This window comes from Oreochromis aureus, linkage group 5 (genome assembly GCF_013358895.1).
Source record: "Oreochromis aureus strain Israel breed Guangdong linkage group 5, ZZ_aureus, whole genome shotgun sequence".
Taxonomy (NCBI): domain Eukaryota; kingdom Metazoa; phylum Chordata; class Actinopteri; order Cichliformes; family Cichlidae; genus Oreochromis; species Oreochromis aureus.
The window spans coordinates 34,820,111-34,843,187 of NC_052946.1; the positions used below are offsets into that span (position 1 = coordinate 34,820,111).

A 23,077-nucleotide genomic window follows, 5' to 3' on the forward strand; every position below is an offset into this window, starting at 1 on the left:
CTTTACTATCTTCTCTACTTAAAACTCCTGACTGCCAATTAGCCAAATATGCAAATGTTTCGAAGTGGAGATGACATGTTCAAATTGGAGAAATTGTGTATATGTGTTGGACAAAATATAAATATAATACAATGAATTATGCGCAAAAAGTTGGGATTGCTAGAGGGAGTTGTCTTTTGGAAGAAAAAAGAGGTCTTACAAATGACCTCAGGCTGAGAGGTTTTCTTTCTTCACTGTCTCACAAAACTGCAGCTTTTTAGCCAGATTACTTGATCTGAAATTGACTTCAACACTGAGGTTTGTGCAGGGTCTGAACTGAAAATGAGACGCATAATAAGTGAAATATCTAAACTAAAACTAACCAAAACAACTAAATGCAACATTAAATCAAAGGGCATGCTTGTTCTCTAAATGCTAATGACTTCTACTGTTAACTACTCAGACACAAAAAACTAAAATGTACTGTCTTTGACATCCCTGACTGATCTGAAGCCTGGACATTTTTGGGTTATTGTTTCCTGACATTTTTGACAGTTAGCAGAACCAGAAAATACTTTGAATACATGATTGCTGGGAAGGAGCCTGATGTTTGGTGAGAAAGCAGAAATTAAGCAAAATGCATACTTTAAGGAAGACTGAGAGCTCAAAGCAGCCACAATCCATCCATTCACTGATCCATCCATCCAGCCATTATTAAACATTTTAAATCGATAAATTGGTCACAGTTATAAAGCTACAAAGAATGCCAGCAATCCCTGTAGTTCGCCTGTGAGACTTAGAGAGTGTCGAGCATCTTTTGAGCTCCATATTTTTATGGGGTTTAATGTTGTTCACGGCCACAGCAAACAAAATCAGCAACACTGCTCTAAAAACAGCTGCACACTACCTGTGTCAGACACACACAGGTAGAGACTCCAACTAAGTGTGTGTGTTAGTGATTATATGTCTGTAGTATGTTCTGCTACTCAGCTGGCCAAAAACACATAGAGTGCATGTTATTATTTAATAAGGAGAAAATCAGCTTTACAAGTTAGCACCTTTTTTTAACTGCATCCAAGCTTTTTGCATGTAAAAGCCACTCAGTGAACTGTATCCCAAAGCAATTTTGCACTGTTTAACCATTCATCCATATAACACACAGGCTTATCAGTGAAATCAGATTTCAATAGGTCCCTCTATTACAGCTGAAAGTGCAATTTATGGTTCCTATTGACTGCTACAGGCACCAAGTGCAGGCCCCTTGGACACAGTAGCCTGTGTAGTATTGAGGTTAAGATTTACTCATTTACTGCTCATTTACTGCTTCTGAAATCTTTTTTCTTAGTATTTGAAAAGCCAGATGTCTCAGCACCTGGTCAAGCAATCACCGAGTCAATGGTATTAATGAACTGAGATGTTATGCTCATTGTGTTGTAAAAAGGAAAAGAAAATGTATTGCCAACACTTCTATAAGCACAAGCTGAAAAAACTCTTGTAAACTGCTGGGAACGACCCAGGAACATATTCTTTAGCGGTTACAGAATCAGGCTCATAAAGTTCTGTTCTTAGCCATCTAATAAGATCTTCAACAGTAACGACATCAAAAGCTTTATTTCAAGATTCATCAGAACAGAACATGAACACAGACCAAAGGATGCTTTTAATGCAGGCATAAATGGGAATGTTTGGGAATTTACAGATCAGAAAGTGATGAACTAGCATTTGTTAGCTCTTTTAAACATTTATGAGTTAAATAATACATTACACATTAGTGCAGTGCTAAAAAGATCAAATTTAAAGGGCCCGAGCATATGAGGTCTTGATAAACACGAGTAGAGGTTCAGAGATGAAGGCTCAGCACTCTAATCATAATTGGTCCCAGTAGATTGGTAGAATAAAAATGCACAACAAAGTAATGTTGTGCGCAGCTCTGGCCTGCTTTGAAAACTCGTAATATTCACACGACATTAGATTCTGTGTTTGCCTCAGCAGCTGCTCACAAAAGCCAGCAGTGAACAAAGACATTCGTTTTGCATTTCAAATAACCAAGCTCAAACCTCCCCCATCCATGACAATCTCCAACTTCCAATCATAATTCAAAACACCATCGCTACACTTCTTAAAACATGAGGAAATAGCTCCAGCAAAATAAGTAGTCAGACAAAAAAAAGGAAGGAGGAAGGAAAAGGGAGTAAAAACGAAGGAAACAGAAATCCATTAATTTTCCATTTTCCATGGACTTGCTCTTTAAGGGTCCTCACAAACCAAGAAGCACTGAAAAACCAATTAATCAAACATGAATGGCCTATCATAGCTATAGCAGATGCATTTCCATAGCAACAGCCTCCAGGCAAAATTGTCACCCTTTAATCTGAGTCACACCATGTTTAATGTAAACAAGGAGGAGACATGCAGAGCAGCGGAGTTCACAGGGGGAAGACGCCACAGTGTCGTGAATATTTGGCCAGCCCCACAACAGTAGAGACAAACAATAAATAAATAAATAAACAGGATTTACAGACACGCATGTGTTGAGATTACTAGGGATAGTAAACTTAGTTGCAATGTTTCTTCCTTTACTATAGATAAGAACAAACCAACAAACAAAAAAATGCAAAAAAAAACACCCCCCAAAAAACACTGACTCTACTTGCTATTTGTTTATTTAATGGGTATTTATTTATGTTTGCTCTCATATTTCATGAACCCCATTTTCATTAAAGCTGCATGTTCCGTTCAAGCTAATGAAGCAGTAAGTCATCAGGAAGTACAGAGACATAGAAACTATTCCACTCTGTGTGAAGATAATAGCACAAGATGTTTTATATAAGGATGAAATTGTCCCATTCCAAAGTATGAAAGGCTGAATTATCTTCTTATAGTTACTAAAACCAGATATAACAGATCCTGAAGTCATTACTCAAAACACCCCCACTGTGATAATTTAATTGTAATTTCAACATCCTTTTTGAAATTGTCTCAGAGTGCGTTTAGTTTTGCTTTCACCTGTGTTAGACAGAAAGACCAAGAAGTTATCACATAGCGCCATCAAACCAGAGCTAAATAAAGCTAGTGGCAGACGGCTGTATAAATATTATGAAAGAATCTGACAAAGGTTGCTGGTTGCCATAGGTACTGTATGCTAATTCTTATTGGTATCATCCAAGAGGCTAGAAAGAGGTGGGAGTGCACAGTGAGTAACAGGATTTAGTTGGTCAGTGCTCTCTGCCTTTAGCATGTAACACGTACTGACTTTCCATGGAGTCTTGACATGAAGAGCACTGGCTTTATAATCTGTGACACAACATAAAAATCCTGTTATCGTTTTGATTGAGTAAATCTGATAACTTATCCGAAATTTTGAATGTTTTTTTGAATACTTGTACAGTATTGGATTCCTGCTCTCTGCTGGGTATTTCTGTATCTGTGCTTAACCTTCAGAAATGTAGCTGTTTTCTGTACAACACCATGGAAATAGACCGAGGTAAAGCTGAAAGAGAAAACGTGAGAAAAAGTAGAGAAACTATAAGAGGAAAAAGCCTAAGTAGTAAAATTAAAGTTAGCAAAGTTAGCGAGGGGACAGTTAGGTATTGCTTTTTGGTGATGAGCAGCCAGGCAGACCTAAACTGTGATGTAAAGCCAGGAAACTCGGTGTGAACGTGTTCCTCTGCCATCGTTACGCCTGTCGTGTTTGTATTCACATCTTGTACATCATAGTCAAATGGGAGTCAAATAACAAAGGCTTTCCAATTATGTGTAGCACATTGTGTGCGAGATGGAATATCACAAAGCCATTGTTCCCCTGCTCCTGCTGACCTTACCTTTGAAATGGTTTCACGGCTGCTCCAATTGCCTGCACCATTTGATTTAGCTAAGGGGATTTGACCACCAGCACAGAGATGAGAGAAGGGGAGAAGAGAGTCCTATACACAGCTACAAGGAGAAAGAGGAGAGATGCGCACCAGAGGCGAGTAAAACAGCTAACCTTGCTCTGTCCTTATGATGATTATACCAGAGTGGCATCTGTTTCATCATTTAAATAAGCTGGTTGATTGCTATGCAGGCTTTATTACTGTAGCATCATAATAAACCCATCTGTGGATGCTATAGGATCAATAAATTGTCATGTTTTAACTTGTTAGCGCCATCTAAAATAAATCTGTCAGTTTTTAATTAAGTACTTTGTGTAGAGCTGGAGTCAATTCACTTTTAGTTGACTAGCTTCAAATTGTAAATGAAAACCAAAAGTTAATTAAACGATGGGGCATTTTGTTTTCTCAATGCTACACGATATCTGTCCAATTTAGCTTTCAAATTCTTTCTCACTCCCGCCCCGCCCTGTTTCGATATTCACTGATCGATGCCCGTGTGAGTCCCGAGTCTTGTCTTTCCTCACTCCCTGCTTGACTGGAGCCATCTTGTTTAGAGTGATGGCTCACTCACACAGGTTCACGGCTGCTATTGTAAAATCAGCCAGCGTTTAATTGAAACAAATGACTATAATAATAGAACATTATCCCTGCAGGCACCCAGCCATGACAGCTTTAATTAGAGGCGCGTTCAAGACTGATCCTTCAAAAGCACAGCCGCCGCGCAACAAGGTGGTAAACACGCCTTTAGGTGGGGGAGCCAACCCTGGGTCTCTCAGCCCTCAAAGCTACTTCTCATTCACCCCGAGGGCAAAGCGCTAACAACTCTGTTCCTCAAAGAGCCGTCGAGCCTCCCGCCCCTCCCACCTCCTCCTCACTCCATCCCTCTGTCTCTCTCCCTTCATCCATGCCTTTGGTTTATCAAGCTTATATATACCCAAGAGGGTCATTTACACAAGCTGAGAAGAAGAGAGTGGATTCATGAATCATACTCTACTTAACTATAAAGGCAGAGGCAAAATGCTGTATCTGCCGTCTTGTGACATCAGACAGATGCTAAGTACAGAGACATGACGGGCAATAGATGCCAGGATGTTTTAGAAGGGGAATCAGTGTTGTTGTAAGAATTTGTTTTGAAAGTTGTCAAGACTACATTTTATTATCTATATTACGCCAAAAGGCAACATGGCTTTGATTTAATGTAATGTGTGATGCCCTGTTTCAGGTACAGTACCAGCCAACTGTATTTACTAACACACTGTTAAAACCTCATTTTATTTATTAGCTTGGCAACGGCACCGTGTTGCCAAAACAAGACACTTTAAGGTCACTTTCAATCGTTCCAATTACATGCTAGTCAAAAGGAAAAATATCAAACACTTGCTCTTGCACCTCCCGTGCTGAACTGTGATCCTGTAATTAATCTGGCAGAAAAACAGCAATACCTCACAAACCAGCAGTATAAGGGAATAATTACAAGTTTTAGCATGTACTTTATGAGAGAGAAAAAGCAGTTTACTCAAAGAATGCCTTAAGTAGCCGCAGTGTTGAAATGGAATTTGCCACTATAAATCCCAAAGCCAAAAACAGTCTATACCAACACATAAAATGCAGGAAGGACTTTTAAACGCACAAAAATGTGAATTAAAGTAATAAAAAAGTAAACAAGGATATTAATAATAATGATGTAATTAAAGTTCACCTTGAAGCATTTTCACTGGTGGCTGACTGTTGCTTTGAAAAGTACAGTACCACCGTGAACATCTCTCAGGGTGAATCAGTAGCAGCAAAAAGGCAGTGGTTGATTTGCAGATAGTAATGTCATGATGTCCCCCTCGGCACCAGCCTCCATGTTCCTCATTACTGCTAATGTTAGAACCTCCTTTGCTTCTTTCTCTCCTCTTTTTCTCTCTGCGTCTCTGACTCTTTCCACCCCTCCAGTTCTCCTTCTAGTTCCTTATGTTTTTTTTTCTTTAAATATTCTGTCTCTCTTGTTCTTTCTCACAGTCCCTTTTTCTCCTTTTCTAGCTCTCTCTCAGCCCGGGCGTGTCTCTGAGCTCACCTCACAAAGCACAGCGTCAGAGAATCAGAGCCTTGCCTGACATGACATGCAGGAGACGGTTGTGAGGAGCGGTAGGGACACACACTCTTGACAGCAGAAGGCAAGGCTCCTCTGCTCCCACTAATGAGACTCCTGACTGCCGTGTCAAATGCACTTTGTGTGCATGTGTGTGGGCGCGCCCATACTTGCACAACAAAAAAAATTCAGCATGCAGAAATAATGAACACAGAAACAACAAAGACCGTGCAATTCTTAAAGAAAAATATTGTGCTGTGTGCATCATGCAAGTCTAGGTCAGGCCAAGGTTATAGATATGTGCAAAATCCTCTTGCCCAGAGACTTTCACACATGTCTGACAGAGGCCATCTTCACCTTATCCTCAAGTTTTAAACATTATGGCAGCAGATTACAAAACTTCCATTTTTATAGTGCTTGCACAATAGGAGGAAGGTGTCTGGTATTAGAAAGGAAGGCAAACACAAGAGCAACTAGCTTGCTACAGTCTTATAAAGGTTAAGAAACCCACAAATATATACTGTCACACTTTGTGTCTCTAAATCCTGGATTAACACAGCACACATGTTACATGATTATGCTGAGCACTCTAATCCCTGTGAATGAAGCCACACTTATAGACATTAACAGAAAGAGTGGGAGTATTGCGTTGAACTAGTGGCCGGTGACACAGTAGAGGTGTCCAAGCATGAGATGACACGGGATAGTTTTCCACTGCCACCACAGCTGAATATTCCTGGTGGTGAAAGCAGAATGAGCTGATGGATTGTTGAGATAGGGCATAGTGCAATATGGGCATGATTTCATGGCATGATAAATCTCAGCAGGGGCGCGTGGCTAAGTGTAATATGAAATCCCTTATCTTTGGATCTGCTTCATAACACTAGATATGTGCTGCAGCTGAATCTGCGTTTGTTTCTTTAGCTTCTGTTCTTTGCTTGAATGCTGTGGTTTATCACATCTATAAGAGAAGGACAATGACAACAACATGTGTGCGATAACACGTATTTCACTCTGATGTTTTTGAAATATGATGTGATGAATTATCTAAATTGAAAATTGCCACTGCAAAGATCTTCTTCTGTTACCTGTGATCAGAGTGATAAGTATTATTAGAACAGGTTTTACATGGCACTTAACCGAAGCTGGTCTGTGTTTGTGCAAAACAAGTTTAAATTACATATGCAATATAAATGAAATGCAATTTGTCCCACATAGCTGATCTTTTTAAAGTCCAGTGACTGTGTTATTTGACACCATCCCTTTAGAATTTTTGATTAAAAAGACAGAAATTAAGTCAAATCTTATCCTCCTCTTAGCTTAATCTGGCAGGTTAATTGACATTATCGGGGTAGAGAAAAAAGATGAGCTGCCATTCTGGGCTGCAACAAAAATCCCTCTAAAACGGTGAAATTGGAAAATAACCTATATTTCTTTTAGGATATTTCTTAATATACAACTACAGTTTCATATCACATTGCCAGAGAAATAAGGCACTTTCTCCCAAGAGATGAGAAAAGAATTGAATTTTTCCTTATCGGTCATCTATTTTTCCACAGAATGCTATTACTTGCTGCCTGCCGTTGCTAAGCAACAGGAAATATTAATAGGACCTTTTATTAGCTAGGCTTTACCCGTGGAGTACTAAAATGAGGAAGTGGAAAACATGAATGTGTTACATAAATCTTTGAACCTTTCAGGGTTTGCACAAGTCTCTGTTTGTCCAGTGATTTATGGCTGTGATGGTTCATTTATGGGAGAGGGAGGTGTGAAATGCCAAAATGGAACATTAGCCTAAGGGACAATTTGAAAATAAATAATCACAAAAAAGTGGGGTGGGGGGGAGAAAGCAGTTGAAAGAACAGCCCTCCCTTTTCCTGTAGACTTCAAGGGGCCATCAAACAAGCAAGTGATTTTTGTTCCACTCGTGGCATTGATCATTCAAAATCATCTGTGCCCGAATCAACATTGGAATAACTAATACAAGTCCCATTCTATCACTGAGCTTGTTGAACTGTGGTGAAAAGCGACAGACATTCCATCATTTTCTGCAGACGCTCTAATCCCTTTAAAAAATGACTTAAAATGAAGGTCTTTCAAAGGAGAAATAGGTTTTCTTCATCTGAATAAAAAGTATAGAATCAGGCAAAGCCCCAGAGAGCCGAAAGTCTTTAAAGGCAAGTCGAAAAAAACCCACACGAGACAATTTTAAAGTCCATATGGAAAAAGTGTAAACACATTTAACTATAATCTTTCTCAGAAGGCCGGTTGATATAGTTTTTATTCTTTAAACTTAAAATGCGGACCGTGATTTTCTCTATAAATGCATCGCCATATCTCTAATCCACTTTTTTTCTGTTTCATGTTTATACAAAAACCAGCAGGTGTACAGTATGCGATAATACGTTTGCTGAGACCCTCCATCAGAGAGAGAAAACATTAAAACACACCTCTGCTCTCTTATCATTAATTCATCCCAGCTTGTCTGTGACAAGTTCAGTTGACATTGCAGCTCATATTTCTTTCACGCAGGCTTGGAGCGCAAGCACCTGCCAGGAGCACTTAATACCTCGTGAGAAAAAATAAAGAAAGAAAAAGAGCAAGCTTCCAACCAACTTAACGTGACAATCAAGATGGGATTAATACTTGATAATTAACCTCAACAAATGAAGATAAAGAGCTTGTGAGGAAAATCTTACATTGAAATTTTGTAACAAAAGAAATTAGAGGATGGAATTTGAATATGAATGCAGCAGGCAGATCTTTAGAGTGCCACAACCCTCATTACAAATAAACTGACCCTCATTCAAGCAGATTCACATCGTGTATTCTGAGAAAAGAAAAAAAGGGGGAAGATAATACCTGGATGTTTGATGAAACTAAGGCTGCTCGTGCATATAGATCTCTCAGCTAATACTTAGCTGTTATGCATAACATCTCCTGGCTGATTATACATTCATCATCTGTTACATATTCAAAACATCACACTTGAGCCAGTTTGATGATGGCTAATACTGCATGCACAATTGAGGGACATGAAAAAAAGAGATAATTTATTCCAGTTGCTGGCAACTGGGGGCCATTATAAATATATCATAATTGAATATGAAGCTGTCCTGTTTAAATATATTGCAGATACAGTGGTCACAGCACAGGCAAAAGGTGGATATAAAAATATATGTATAGTTTAGTGTAAAGAGAGATGTGACAGAAAACAATGAGGCCAGAAATCAGCAGCAACAGAGATGTGTATCATTCTGGGCTGTATTGATAGGATCAATGCAACCTGAGCAAGGCTATTAAATGTCTAATGTGTTTTGGAACTTGTAGATGCTATGACAGTGGGGGCATTAACAGAGAGAGCGCCAGAGACAGGGAGAGAGGGGAGAGAGAACGAGGGAAAGTGGTGAGGTGGGGGGCTGGGAGGGAATGGGGGGGCTGCCAAGTGCATCAAAACATCGAGAAAAGAGCTCTTTGAAAGATATCAGGTTTGACCAGGAGGAGCTTCAGACACAATAACCATCATCCAAAAGAGAAAGGAAAGAAAAAGAAAAAAAATCTCAATTGAAAATGGCCTCCTTACAAAATCAGGAAAGTGCAATCAGTTTTACTTTAGAGGGTTTTGAGAGGCAGCAAAGTGGAGAAAATGAATAAATACCCCTGTTACTTTTATCAAATTAATACAGAGATTATAAGTGAGTGATCAATCAACTAAATGCTGTCTGCATAGGCAAAGTCTAAGGTTATGAGCACACTAACATATTCTTTTAAAGTGTTTGCAGTGTTTTAACCTCTGGAGATGGAAAAACTCTGAACTGACAAAGATTTAAGTTCCTCTAATGACCACTTAACTGGATTTAAAACCATGTTTACAGCCTGTTAAATAAAAAAATAAAAGAAAGTTGCTTTATACCTTATTTCTTTGGATACTGACATAGATTAAAAGTTGGGGTGTGTTTGACAGCTAGCTTTAAAAACCAGTTTACATCACTTGTGTTTTTGTGTTGTTTTTTATGGATTAATCTCACATGTACTATGTCATAGCTTGGTGTGAAGTACAGCCCATCCAAGAATCTGTGCTCATGGTTTAATGTTTGCACACAGACCACCTAGCTCTGGTCTGTGTGCTAGAGCTAGCTTACTAACTACCTTGCTAATGTTAGCTGATAGCTTAGTACTCACTGGTCTCATCCATTTATGGTTAGTTCTGGGCCCCAAAACGCAACACGCTTCCACCCAACTTGACAGCAGCCAAAAATGCTAAAATAAATAAATGAATAAAAATAATGGGAATAACTGAGCAAGTTTTTTTTAAGCAATCTTATTTGTAAGTAATCTCTAGCAGGCAAATGCGTAACTGGCTGCTTGTCCAACAAATTAACCTCTAAATCAACTATTTTGTCATGTTTTGATATTTACTAAAGACCACAGTGCCCAGCTGTTTTATAAACGTACTTTCTGAATAAATTAAGCTTGACGTTTGTTACATATTTTCAAAGATTTACATCTTTAGCAGGAGGAAAGGAAAAAGAAATCCCCAAAGCACCAAGCGTTAGATACACACACCCTTAATTTGTGTATTTTAATGCAATTTATTATCAATAAGGAAAATGCAATAAACCTTCAGTCTTGTTCTGTATTATTCATGCTTTGGCATATGTGCAATCAATCATTTTTTATAAATTTTTAAGATCCATGGCCACAGTTGAGTGTTAAATCTGCCTAATTTAAACACTCTTTAGCCCCGCAGTTCACCCTTTCACAACAAACTAAACACACCCTCTCTGTTCTCTTTAACAGCTATGATCATCTGTTGCTGCGATGCTGCTTGAGTCTAGATCCTTTTTGTTATATAATTGCCCTATTTATTTCATGTTTATATTGTTGCACCTGCATTGGAGTACTTTCAAATGTCCTCATACTTGAATCACGCAGGCACAAATTTAAAAACCAGAGGCTCTCAGCCTTTTGTTGAGACAGAATAACCCCATTTCACTCAACTGAATTATCTTTAAAGTATCTAATAATGAAATCCAGGAGGTACAAAAACTGGAGGTATATGCTCATTTTGAATAAGAGTTACTTTTTTCTTCTTGCGTTCCTCCCCACAATGCCCTGCTCTCTCTTTCTCCCTCTCTCCCTCTATCCTCACCCCTCCTTTCTTCATTCAACTCTATTGCACTCTTTTCATTGCCCAGCTCACGTATTGAATCTGCCTGATGAAAACAGATCTCACTGCAGCACCACAATAGAATGGCTGATGCAGGAAAGATGAACCCTAATGGATTTTTTTTTCAATGTGCTCAAGATTGAATATAAGGCCTGACCTCCAGATGTAGTGGATCCATTTCAACAGCAGATATATTGTTTATAGTAAAGACACAGAAACACACTTGGACACACACACGCTGTTCAATGCGAGCAGACACAGCTGCACTGTACATTGTGTTTTTTAGCTACCAAAAATAGATTAAAATTCGAATGAACCTGTATTATTTATCTACCCATGTCAAGTGAGATATTCATAATGATAGCAACTCATGTTTGAACTGCAGAGTTTGCTTAATTACTCTGCTCAACAGACTGTGTCAAGGTGAGGCACCAATTTAATAGACACTCCGTTCTCAGCACAAATGAACCTCTGCTACGGTTTGGTAGTTTTGCCAGCCAGACTATTTGATTAAAAAAATTCAGAGTTCACTTTATATGCTGCTTTTTTGAAGTGAAGTTGAAGCAGAGCTCTGAAAAGATCCCCAAATGTATTCAAGAGCTCTTTTATAAAAAGTCAGAAATAGCAAGATTTGGGAGTTTACTTGCAAAATGCAAAAGATCACAGATGATTTTAACTGTGGTGTAATGTCTCTTAACCTCTTTCCAGATTCGTGTGCTTACGTGTTAAAGCACACAAAATTTTAGTTAAATTCATGTAACATAGAACATTTACAAAATGTGCTGAAATTAATTTTCGTCTCTGTTTTCAAAACCAAAAGCATCATTTTGTCTACCAGTGCTATCAGATTCCCTAGTGGTTACCAGGAGCTGCATTACATGTGCTTTAAACACAAGTTCATCATGTGTGAGTTGAACATTTAAAATCTCATGCATTTTTATCACCCAGCCTGCTGTATTCAATCTATTAAAACCACAGAGTGTGGCCCTCTGTAGCAGTAACAAATATCCTGACTGCAGAGGGAAAGACTGGCCAATCAACCAATGTCTCCGCAGTAAAGGTCATGACCAAAATGTGAAATGAATATGAAGATAAATGACATATGAATCTAATACCTTGTGGGAGTATTCCAGCATTAAAGTATACATAATGCAAAGAATGTTTAGATTTCAGATCTTTACTGGGAAATGTTTTGATTGTTACTCGTCTTCTGTTTATCACCAACGTTACACTCTATGCCTGACCTTGATATTCATATATATAACATATATCTTTACTGTGTAGAATAACTAAAAGATACTGAGACATGGCCACAGACAAAACACACTGCTGATGTTTGTCCTTGATGATACCGTGAAAGAACAAGAAGAAAACATCTCCTTTTCTAGATCAGCACAGCTGTATGCATTACTATTTCTGCATTGTTTTATAATACAAGTCAGTATCAATAAAGCTATGAATGTTTAAAGTTACTGGCTTTCCAGTCATCGTCTGTCACACAAAGAAATTGTACATTAACACTATTAACCATATCTGTTCTTTCTTTGGGACCTCAGTTCTACAGTTAATCCAAACATCAGTCATCTTTTCCATATATACGGGATATTTTTATCTTTATTAATATATACATTAATTTGAACTTCAGAGTTTCAAATTCAAGCTACATTACACATTTAGGGCACTGTGGATGGTATACTGCTAAACTGCTAAATAGATTACTTGCTTAATGCAGTCTTCTCATATGTTTGATGCATAAGCTTTGCAGAGCTCATTTGTTGTGATAGTAACCTGCTCTATTTCCAACAGTTCTCATGAATGCAATTATGGTTTGGAGATGCTAATTTGTAGAGGAGCAGTTCTGTGTGGAGCTGAGGGAGTAATCAGCACGTATTCATGTTTGAAGGCCTGACAGATTGACCGATGCCTGCTGTCGAGGCAGATATGATGCTGATGGATTTACCCACAATCCTTTTCTCCATGCATTAGAGCTGACATAGCAACTGCTGAACAATCATTCAGTTCCCCACTTAGCCCCATTTACTGTGCCTTGAAAGCGACATTTCCCCTTGGTGCAAGGCTATGATATTTAAATTATTTTTGATACTTAAAATACACAAAATGCTTTAAAATTACAAAAAAAAGTTTGCGCCATCATCATTTCATCCGATGTGCTGACATTGCTTGCTTTATAATTTGTATTTCTTCTTTTAGGCATGCGCCAGAACAAGTTAAGTTTATGTTTAAGACCAACACTCATCACTCCCAATCATTAAATATTTTTCTTACTGTGATTAAATTTGCACTACTCACCGAGGGCATTTGGCTGGATACGAGGTGGCTGTCCTGTCCCAGCATGTTCGACATCATAAGTGTGGGCAGCTCTGGGTAGGAATACGGGTTGATGAGCCCATTGTGTGGCAACGAGTGACCGAGGTAGCCTGTAGACTCGTGCTCCATCAGGTGAAGAAGAGGAGGTTCAGGGTGGTTAGGTGGAGTGATAGGTGGGATCTCATAGTCTTCGTCCCCGGCTCCATTTCCACTTGAGGTGCCGCCACCTCCTCCTCCTCCCCCACTGCCACCTGTCTGACCTGTGTAGCTCTGTGGTGGGACAGACGGAAAAAGAAATAAAAAGTGAAATAGATTGTGTTTTCATTAAGCAGAAACTGAAAATCAATCCAATTTAAGTCCCTGTAACTATTACACACAGGCTGCAAATGTAGAAATGTACAGTGTTTTCTGGTTTTTCTACAGTAGACAATGCAAAGTGGAAATGGCTATTTGAGCTGTCAGGAGTGCCCAGCAAACACTTAGATGAATGTAAACTCGCGGCTAAATTATTAATGCCACAAAGCAGGTTGGACATATGTGTCTCTGCAACTACAGGGTATGGGCAAGTCAACTACAATTCCCTACTCACATTTTAGAGAAAATCATACTATTGCCAAATGTACAAATAAATCTAATAGTTCCCAAACAGGGAACTAAAGAAAAAAACCCTGTTTTTTTTAGATTGCATTTGTTTACAACAAACAAAAGGACATTTTTTGTAGAAGTTACATGAAAAGAAATCATTAATGCTAATGCTACATATATATATATATTTATATGTGTGTGTGTACTTGCATATGCTAAACATTATGATTACAAGCATTAACTTTATTGTGTTTTGTCAAGCTAGAAATTCCACAAAGGCTTCTGATCTGTCAATTTGCTACATTAGGTATAATTTTCCTTCAAATGTTAAACGACTCAATTTGGAACAAAAAAACAAAACAATGCTCAGTGATCAGTAATATAGCAGACCAACAGTCTCTATTCGCGTGCTGTCTCTCTAACACAGTAAGTCCAATCAGATCAGGGTTCTGCACAGAGCAAGAAGAAAAGAAAAATAGCAGGGAAATTCAACGGGGAATGAAAAGCAATTTTGTCTGAGACGATCCAACTTGACTCCCATTGTAATGACTGAGTCAAATTAATCATCACAAATAATATTCTGGTGTCAGCCATTCAAGGGTTTTTTAATAGAATTTTTATGATTCATGTCTAGCAGTATACATCAAACAGTCAGTTCTGCAACATTTCTGAAATCAATTCAATATCATCTTTGTGTAGGCTGTCATCCTCGGCAGCAGAGCGGTCATTTATCTCTCAAACAGATACTTTTAGAAAATAAGGGGCATGTGGAGATGGAAGGAAGAAGAAAGGATACGGGGTACGTTTCTTTCTTGTTTTTTTCTCAACCCTGTTTTAGTATCAAGGTAAGTGCAATGGCCTATTTTGTAATTTTTGAGCACATCAATTACAGATAAAGTAGTATGAATAAGCATTTTACATCCTTGGAATGAAAAAACCCAAGACAGTTTTTCTATTTAAATCCCACGTGGAGCAACGAGCGCAAAGCCACATGAGATAAATTTAATTTTGTAACAATAAGAATGTCAATAAGAAGAGTCTAAAGCACACATCTTAAGCGTAATGGCAAAAACAGGAGGTTTCACTGTTGAATCAAGAGTATAGAGACACACTTAGAATTAATCCTCTTTCTTTTTTCTCTCTTTCTTTTCATTTGGCGTAACATTTAGTAAACGATTGCCTCAATTTGATTTACTTTGTCCTGACATAGCCTGCAAGCAAGTTGATATTAATTTTCTGGACTGTCCTTTGAAGACAGATGTTTTTGTAAACCTTTGGGGATAGTGTTATTGTTTGGTCTAATGGACAAGAAAACGAACATTTCCTGAGATTCAATTTCCCTCATAATTGTTGGAAGGAAACTAAATTGTCTGTTGTAAACATTGGAGCTATTGTGTGAAGTGAGTCCCCGTGCGTGTCCCTCTGAGCCACCATGTGCTTGACTCTGACTGTAGTAGACCGCTATGTAATCTAAAGACCACCATGCTTAGTCATCACGTAGCGTGTTTGTCAATCTTTTGTTTTCTCAGTAAATTAATCTACATCCAAGCTACAGAAACACTTTTCTGGTCCCATCTATTGCCTTTGATTGTGCAGAGGGACAAGGACCGAAGATGTGTCATGTGTTGGATTGCTATGAAGGCTCATCCAGTGCCCTTGATGATAAAATGTAAATACCAAGGACATTCCCAGTTGGATTGTGGCAAGATAAATTATTCATATGCCTCTATTCAGAATGAGATTGCATGTACAGAACCACATGTACACTCTGGCTAATGTATACTCTTTTCTTCTTTGAAAGTAAAATCCAAGCCAAGGCAATGTATTTGATGGATCGTATAGACCAGCATGTGTCCTAGTATGGAAGTAGCTTTTCAAATACACAGCCCCTCTTTTTTTCCCTTCCTTTTCCTCTGAGGTACTCATCATTGGTTTACTTTCAATAGTCGGGGCTGTTCTCCTTCAAAAAGCAGCAGATTCTATTTTCAACACTCTATTTTTCACCATCCTTTATTTTCCTCATCTGATCAATGCGGTACACTATAGGGAACATTATTTCCAATACACAGTATGTTGTCTTCACTGCGAGCGAATGCAATCTGTAACATTTTAATTAAGAGACAGATCTCTCGACTGTAAGTGTTACATACCAGCACACCTTTCATTTGAAAGAAACAGATGAATAGACAGTTGGTCTGGGACTGAGAGAGAAAATAACATTGATTGGGGAGCTTTCCAGCTTGTCTTTTATTTGGCACAGATCTCTCCCTCCCTCTATAACACTGCCTGAGTATTCAAGGCCTTCTGGAGATGATATTGACTGTGGCTAATGGCTCATTATCTCTATATTCTTCTACTTATTAGATTATTGTTATGATGCCTGTAGAAATCAGGATTTGGGACATCGCCCACTTAATATTAAATTGCACATCCATTTTAAAATGCTCATCTGTCAATTGCAATTCATATGTTCAGTTAAAAGCTACTTGCCTTTTTCAACATTACATAGCATAATGTTGGACCTCCTGGCATAATGTTGCTCTTGCATAAAATTATCAGGCTATTAAGCAGCAACTGACAGATAATAAACTACTGTTTATTTTGATAACTAATTGCCCTCTTTCAGTGGCAACTCTAAATATTCTTTTTTTGAGCATTTTAAATCTGACACATAATGACAAGATAATAATGACATTAAACATTATTTTCAGCTGTACTCACAATATTTGCTTTTTTTAGCTTCGTCTTGAAATCAAAGGAATTTCATGACGCAAACATTATTTTGACAGGTGGGCCACAGACTGGGAATATCTCCACTAGCATGACATCAAGTGACACAGTAAGTGCTGTGTTTTCAGACCGCATCCTTGTGTTCCACATGGACGAAAGAGTCCGATGTCCTCCCAAGTCAACGTCTGTTTCGCAAAGAGGGTGGGACGACGGCTCAAAGACAGACGATGACATATCTGTCTCACCGCTAATATGGACTTATCTGCTTATTGAAGAGCTTTGTCAAAGCAGTGATTTATGCTTGAAATACCCATACATCACCGCTTCCATCACCTCTGGCACTCTTCGTTCTGACACCTTCCCAAAATTCACCGTGCAGCACTCTGCAGACCAAGTCAGGCCTTGTTATCTCTCGCTCCATGCAGTCCGGTTTATGAAGAAAACAGTGGATTTATCTTTGGGATGAATTTAAGAGCATCATCTTTTTTATTCCCTCTGTCACTGCTCTCGCAAAAGGAGGCTTATACTGTATATTCAAAAATGATCCTGTTTACTAGTGTACACAAAGCTCTTGTTTTAATGTAATACAGCAAAGGCAAATAATGCTTGTGTGACAACAGAGATCAGTTATTTTCAAACGCATAATCCAAGAGCCGTGAACTCTTGGCTTGCTGTTGTTGATAGTCTTTCTTGTTTCTCTTAGCGTCTTCTTTAATCTATTCATCTCTTTCCTTCAACTCAGGCTTAATTAAAGCCATAGCTGTTCTTCTGCTACTATATCTTACAAGAGTGGGAAGGGAAATGGGCAGGAGCTCCAGTTACAGCCACCCTACACCTTCACTTTCCTCTTCCTCTCTTGGCTTGCCCATTCAGCTCTGTCCCTTGTGAAGCCCCAATAGTTCTGACCCTATTCCATGTTTCTTAGACCCCGATCAGCCCCCTTCCTATCCCTCTGTCATCTCATCTCCCTCTAAAACAGCCCAGCTGCTTTATTTATCTGTCACTATTTTACTGTTCAGAAATCATAACAGGAACTCTGGGGACTGGGATGCTGTACTTGGGATCTGTTCAGTGAATGAGTGGCACCGGAGGGTGAGGAGAGAGGAAATAAACTCTTTCAAAGACATAAACCACACGGAGAAACAAATGGGAAGAAAGGAAAATATGGAGAGAATAATTAAGGTGAGCACCAACTGTCTAAAGTCAAAAGATGCAGATGGCCCTATTCACCCCAGACCCTGAGCTGATTACTAACTAACCTACCACTGACTCAAACCAGCCTTTCTAATTGCACGTGTTTCTCCCCTTTCCTTTTAAGTTTCCCTTCTTCTCTCTTCATATATCCTGTTCCAAGTGCCCGTCTCACTTGTCAGTCAAGGTCAGGAGGTCATCCTCATCTGATCGCATGTCAGAACAGATTAGAATCAGAGCTTTTGTGCCATGTCATATTTCATTATGCATTTGACTCATCTCGCAGGTCAAGAGGTCGCTCTGATTTGATTGGATGACAGAAATGATATAATTTGTGTTTAACCCTAGGCTGTATGAGGCTCTGAGTGGTGTACTAATGCATTTTGCAAAGATGGGGCAGACCCTCTCCACAAGCGACTAATTTGAAGTGGCACGCCGCAGAGTTGAAGGAGAGCCAGCGCTATTGCACAACATGCTGAGGTTATAAGGGAGGCTTTATCAAATAACAAACACAACCTCCCTTGTACCTCTGTTTCTTTCTGTTTCTCATATGCTTTCTTTTTACCCTGCAAACGGATGCAAGTGCCGAGTAACTAACTGCCCTCTGAGGCTAATATTTTTAGGGGGGGTTGTTCCATATTAATTTGATCCAGTGAAAATGTGCTACTGACCTTCCTCGCTCTTGCTGTCTCTATTTCTTCTTCACTGTCAAAAAACACTTAATATTGACAAGTGAGATAACTAATGGAGAAGTACTGTCAACTATAAGAACCACATAATTGCTGCTGAACTTTCAATTGACACACAACAATAAAATCTTTCTTAAATAGCTGTCAAACATAATAAAAAAGAAAAGTGATGTTAGTTTCAAATTGACTTGTTTGCTGATATTTCTTCTGAAAATATCTGTATTTGCTGTTGGAAACACAGAAAGAGTTCAGGACCCTGTAGTAGTAATGACATGCAGATGCCATACAGTGAAAACTGTGATCTCCAGTAATGCGGTTGGAAAAAATAAACCATGGTTGCACAAGATAGCTCAGGTTTCCCAATAGTCATCTAGAGTGATTGTGATGCTGATGTTGATACTGCTGTGTGTGGGTGGAGAAGAGGGCTGGAGAGAGTGAGAGGAGAAAGGATGAACCGGAGAGGAAGAAGCAGAAAATAAAGGTGCATGGGGAAAGAGATGAATCCCACTTTTCAAATTAGAATCCCAAACAAACTTATTGTGTGACAGTGTGAATTTAGAATTACAATGTTACACTGACACACATACAGTATTATTTCCAGAGTCCCTCTGTCGCTTCATGTTGGGAGCAGCCATGTCTCGTAAACACCCGAGCCTTTTCAGCTTTTCTCATTGGCACACCACCGCCTGTTCAACAACACTTAACAACAGCCACTGGTATTGCTGAGTTACGACTACGCCGAAGATGCCGAGAGACTCGACAAGGCCCAAAACAGCAGCCAGTCAACTGTTTTTTAATTTTTAATGACTCTTCAGTTATCTACTTTTCTGCGCCCGCTGTCAAAAATCATTATTAGCATGTGGACAATAGTGCTACTGTGGCTGAATGACAAAACTAATTATTGTTATAGGAACAAGTAAATGGACAAAAAAAAAAAAACCCCAGCAGAATAAAGCGTTGATGGATCCTTACAAACTGACTCTAACAATGTTCAAAATAACAAAGGGAGTGCTGATGGCACAGTCATCCAAACAAATGTGCATTATTCTCAGAATTGTTAGGATCTTGTCACCCACAAATAACTCTGCTGCTAACTCTACACCAGGAGAAGGGGGTGTAAAGAGCATGTGGTGGGTGAGAGTGCATATGGCATTTGTGTGTCCATGTGTGTGTCATTTCTACTCTTATACGCTTTTGTGAACATTTCTTAGGAATCCCCTTTTCAAAACAAAAACCTACTGTAAGAGATTGCACACTCTGTGTGAGTCCGGTGTCAGTGTGTTCTTAAGTGTCTTGCCTCGCTGGTTCAGAGTCAATGAGGCTGTGTATTGGAGGCTGGCACAGCTGGTGGGAGCAGGAGAATAACATCTGGACCGTCGTACTCCTGGTGCCATTGTTAATAAGAGGCTGGTTGTGAATGGAGGAGAGTGGAGGAGACAGCTCTCCAGGGTCAATGAACCTTCCTGTCTCTCACTAGAGTTCTGTGCTGCAAGTCATACTTCATGTATCACCAAAGTGTCCACAAAAGGAGTTACATGTACACAAGAACATGTTAGCCTTAACTAGGCTGTGTGCCGGTCAGTCAGTCGATCCAGAAGACAGCTACCTGATTTTGGTGAGCTCCCAGATTTTCTCTAGCACAGCCTCGAGTCATTTGTTTTTATTTTTTTATTCGTTTGTTTCTTCAAGTACTAGATAAGAGAGATTACACCAACTGCTCGCCACTGGGCAGCCATCTTGAAACGCCTCTGGGCGCTTATTCCTTTTTGAAGCATTATCTTAATTTACTTTAATTTTAGTGGTTGCCAGGTAATAAAACTGAATTTTAAGAAATCCAATAGCTGACTTCACCCCAAAGTAAACTCTTAAAAAGCTTCACTTCCCACCCTCAGTTATACTTCTACCACCACCTCTGCTATTAACAAACTCTCCCATAGGTTTCAATTCAGGATTCTACTGTATTCAATGTCTCTGATGATGGTTTTCATGTATCTTGACTCTGAAGTATACTTCGATAACTACAGGCTTTTAATCCATTAATATGCCATCAAGCAACAATTTTGCCAATTACATGCCAAAATACACTAAGAGTAAACATTTAGACTTATCTAATAATTACTTTGCGAGTTACTGTATGCACTAAATTAACATGGTGCCTATCTTAGGTGTACCTGTGTCAGTGTTGTCCCTGGATCATTAATAACTAATGTTGGTCCAGGTTCAGCACTACAAGTTAGCAATCACATTGCTACTATATGATGTCATAGTTTTGTGTCATGAAAAAAACAAAAAACTGCTGATCTCCACTCAGAACTGGTCACGTGCAATATTGAACCTTGACCAACATTAAGTATGTTGATCCAAAAACAACATCAACACTGAGATATCAGCTCAAGCAACTATCATAAGCTTTATGCCTGTTTATTTATATTAATTAAACCTCAGGATATTAGCATAGTCACTCTTAGCAAGCTGTACTGTTAATGTGTGCAACCCCAAAGAGATGCTAACGTGAATACTAATTCTTGGTCATAAGTTGGCAACAAATTCAGATATAGAAGTTATTCTTTAAGTATGTTTGGTTCAGTGCTAACCCAGATTAGTACAGTCTTTCCAGTTCTCATTACATGCCACATGCTTTCACTATCAGTCTAATGCTATCGTGCTGACTAAACAAATCTTGCAACAAAATCAAGGGAAGCATCAAAGCTCCTCCCTTATGAAAAACACTCAAGTTAAAAAAGGCTTGCAGGACAGAATTCGAACATCAAGCCTATTGCTAGATTACAGCACATACTGTTCCATAAACATTGCACAAGACAAAACATAGGTTATGTTTAATCCTGTCAGGTGTTAGGTTCTATATTCTGATGTGACGAAGTATTAACAGGAGCTAAAATGATATTAGTTGCTCACAGATCTTTGCAGGAGTTCATTAAATGTCTGCAGAGTCATAAAGTAAACTAAATCTAACATTCATGCATGAAGCACAATAACAGTAGCTTAATTATTTATGAATAAAGTTATGAATAGAGTCACAGTTTTACAGCTAAGTTGTTTATATACAACAGTCAGAGCTTGACCATAGCTGTCGGCAGCTACGGGTGTAGTGAACTGCATGTAATTAAGCTAATAGTTAAACTGTCAAATAAATTAATATTTTTATTTGTACTTAACTTCTGGGACTACCATGAGTTAAAAAAATAATGATTTGAATATTTATCTACAATACCCAACATGCCCAGTCCAACTTTCCTCTGTTAGTTTCTCTACATATTAGTCATTGTGTTTAGGAGTATTTGCGATAACCAAAGTGATCTGGGTTTTTGTTGAGTAATCAGTTTATATTTGAATGTTTCTTTCTTTTCAGAGTTTCTAATTTTCTTCTAATGTTCTTACGTGTCCAGTATCTCAGTGTTTCTCTGTTTTCTCCTTCCTCTTCATCCATGTCTTGGTGCTTTCTTTGTTAACCTGTCTTAGTGCATCCTTATTATTTGTCTTTTGGCTGTTTTACTTTGATAGCTATCGTGTGTCATGTTTTTGTATTTATTTCCTGTCTTTATCTTCCTTCCTTTATAATTTCCCTCACTGAGAACAGTGAGTGTGGGGTGGTTAATTATGGCCCCAGTGCCGTGGTCCCACCTGTGTCTGGTTGTCCAGTCAATCTGCTGTACATTTTTACAGAGAGGGTTAGATTGTGTGCTGGCTTTTGCGGTCTGTGTTCTGCTCTTGCCCACTGTGTTTCCTATAACCCCATCCTACAGCACTACATAGAGGGATAAAACCAACTCACAAATACATTTAATATAAAACTATGAAAGCCTTTTTGCCTTAGGCTTTGTACCAACATTTTTGCTGTGCGCTGTTTAACCAGTTTAACAAGAGAAATTGTACCACCTCATTTCTACTTTCTCTAAGCACAGGAAATAAGTCAACATAGATCGATAGCAACTCTGGGCTTTTTTCATACCTTGAAGATATTGCATCAATAATTAACCAGGTATTTTGCTAATGAATTGTGGCTGAATGGTACATTTTCCTCTATAATAACCCATAACCTTTTTTCAGAGCCGTGAGGAAAAACCAATTCAAGGGAAACTTTACTAAAAAAACCTAAAAAACCCCCTGAATAAATACAAATAAAAAAACAGTTATGAAAAGGCTGACTAGACACTGCATTTCCCAATTTCTATTATACCCTAGCAAGAGTGAGTGTTTGTTCCTTATTGTTTTATCCAATGGAGTGAAAGGCCTGCAGAAACACATTAAAGTTAAAGCGCATTAGTTTCATCTGATCACCTAGGGCAACATGGGGACGGACAGCTTAGCAGAGCGAGGCCCTTATACAAATATACAGCTGTGAATTTATATATAATGCCATGTCAGATGAGTATTTCAAACAGAGAGCTTTTAAACAGGGCAAGAAAGAGAGAGGAGAGAGAGGTGGGGACTTTCCAAA

The 23,077-nt window shown here is 38.7% G+C and overlaps 1 protein-coding gene across 4 annotated transcripts in view; it reads right to left on the reverse strand.

The window, feature by feature from the left end:
• The window catches only part of tox2 (TOX high mobility group box family member 2), a 92,854-nt gene that overhangs the window by 14,165 nt on the left and 55,612 nt on the right, over positions 1-23,077 (reverse strand). For all 4 annotated transcript variants that reach the window (XM_031740431.2, XM_031740434.2, XM_039612483.1 and 1 more), the window contains exon 4: positions 13,406-13,693. In XM_031740431.2, coding sequence (XP_031596291.2) covers positions 13,406-13,693 — 288 coding nt within the window. The remainder of the gene's footprint in view (positions 1-13,405; positions 13,694-23,077) is intronic.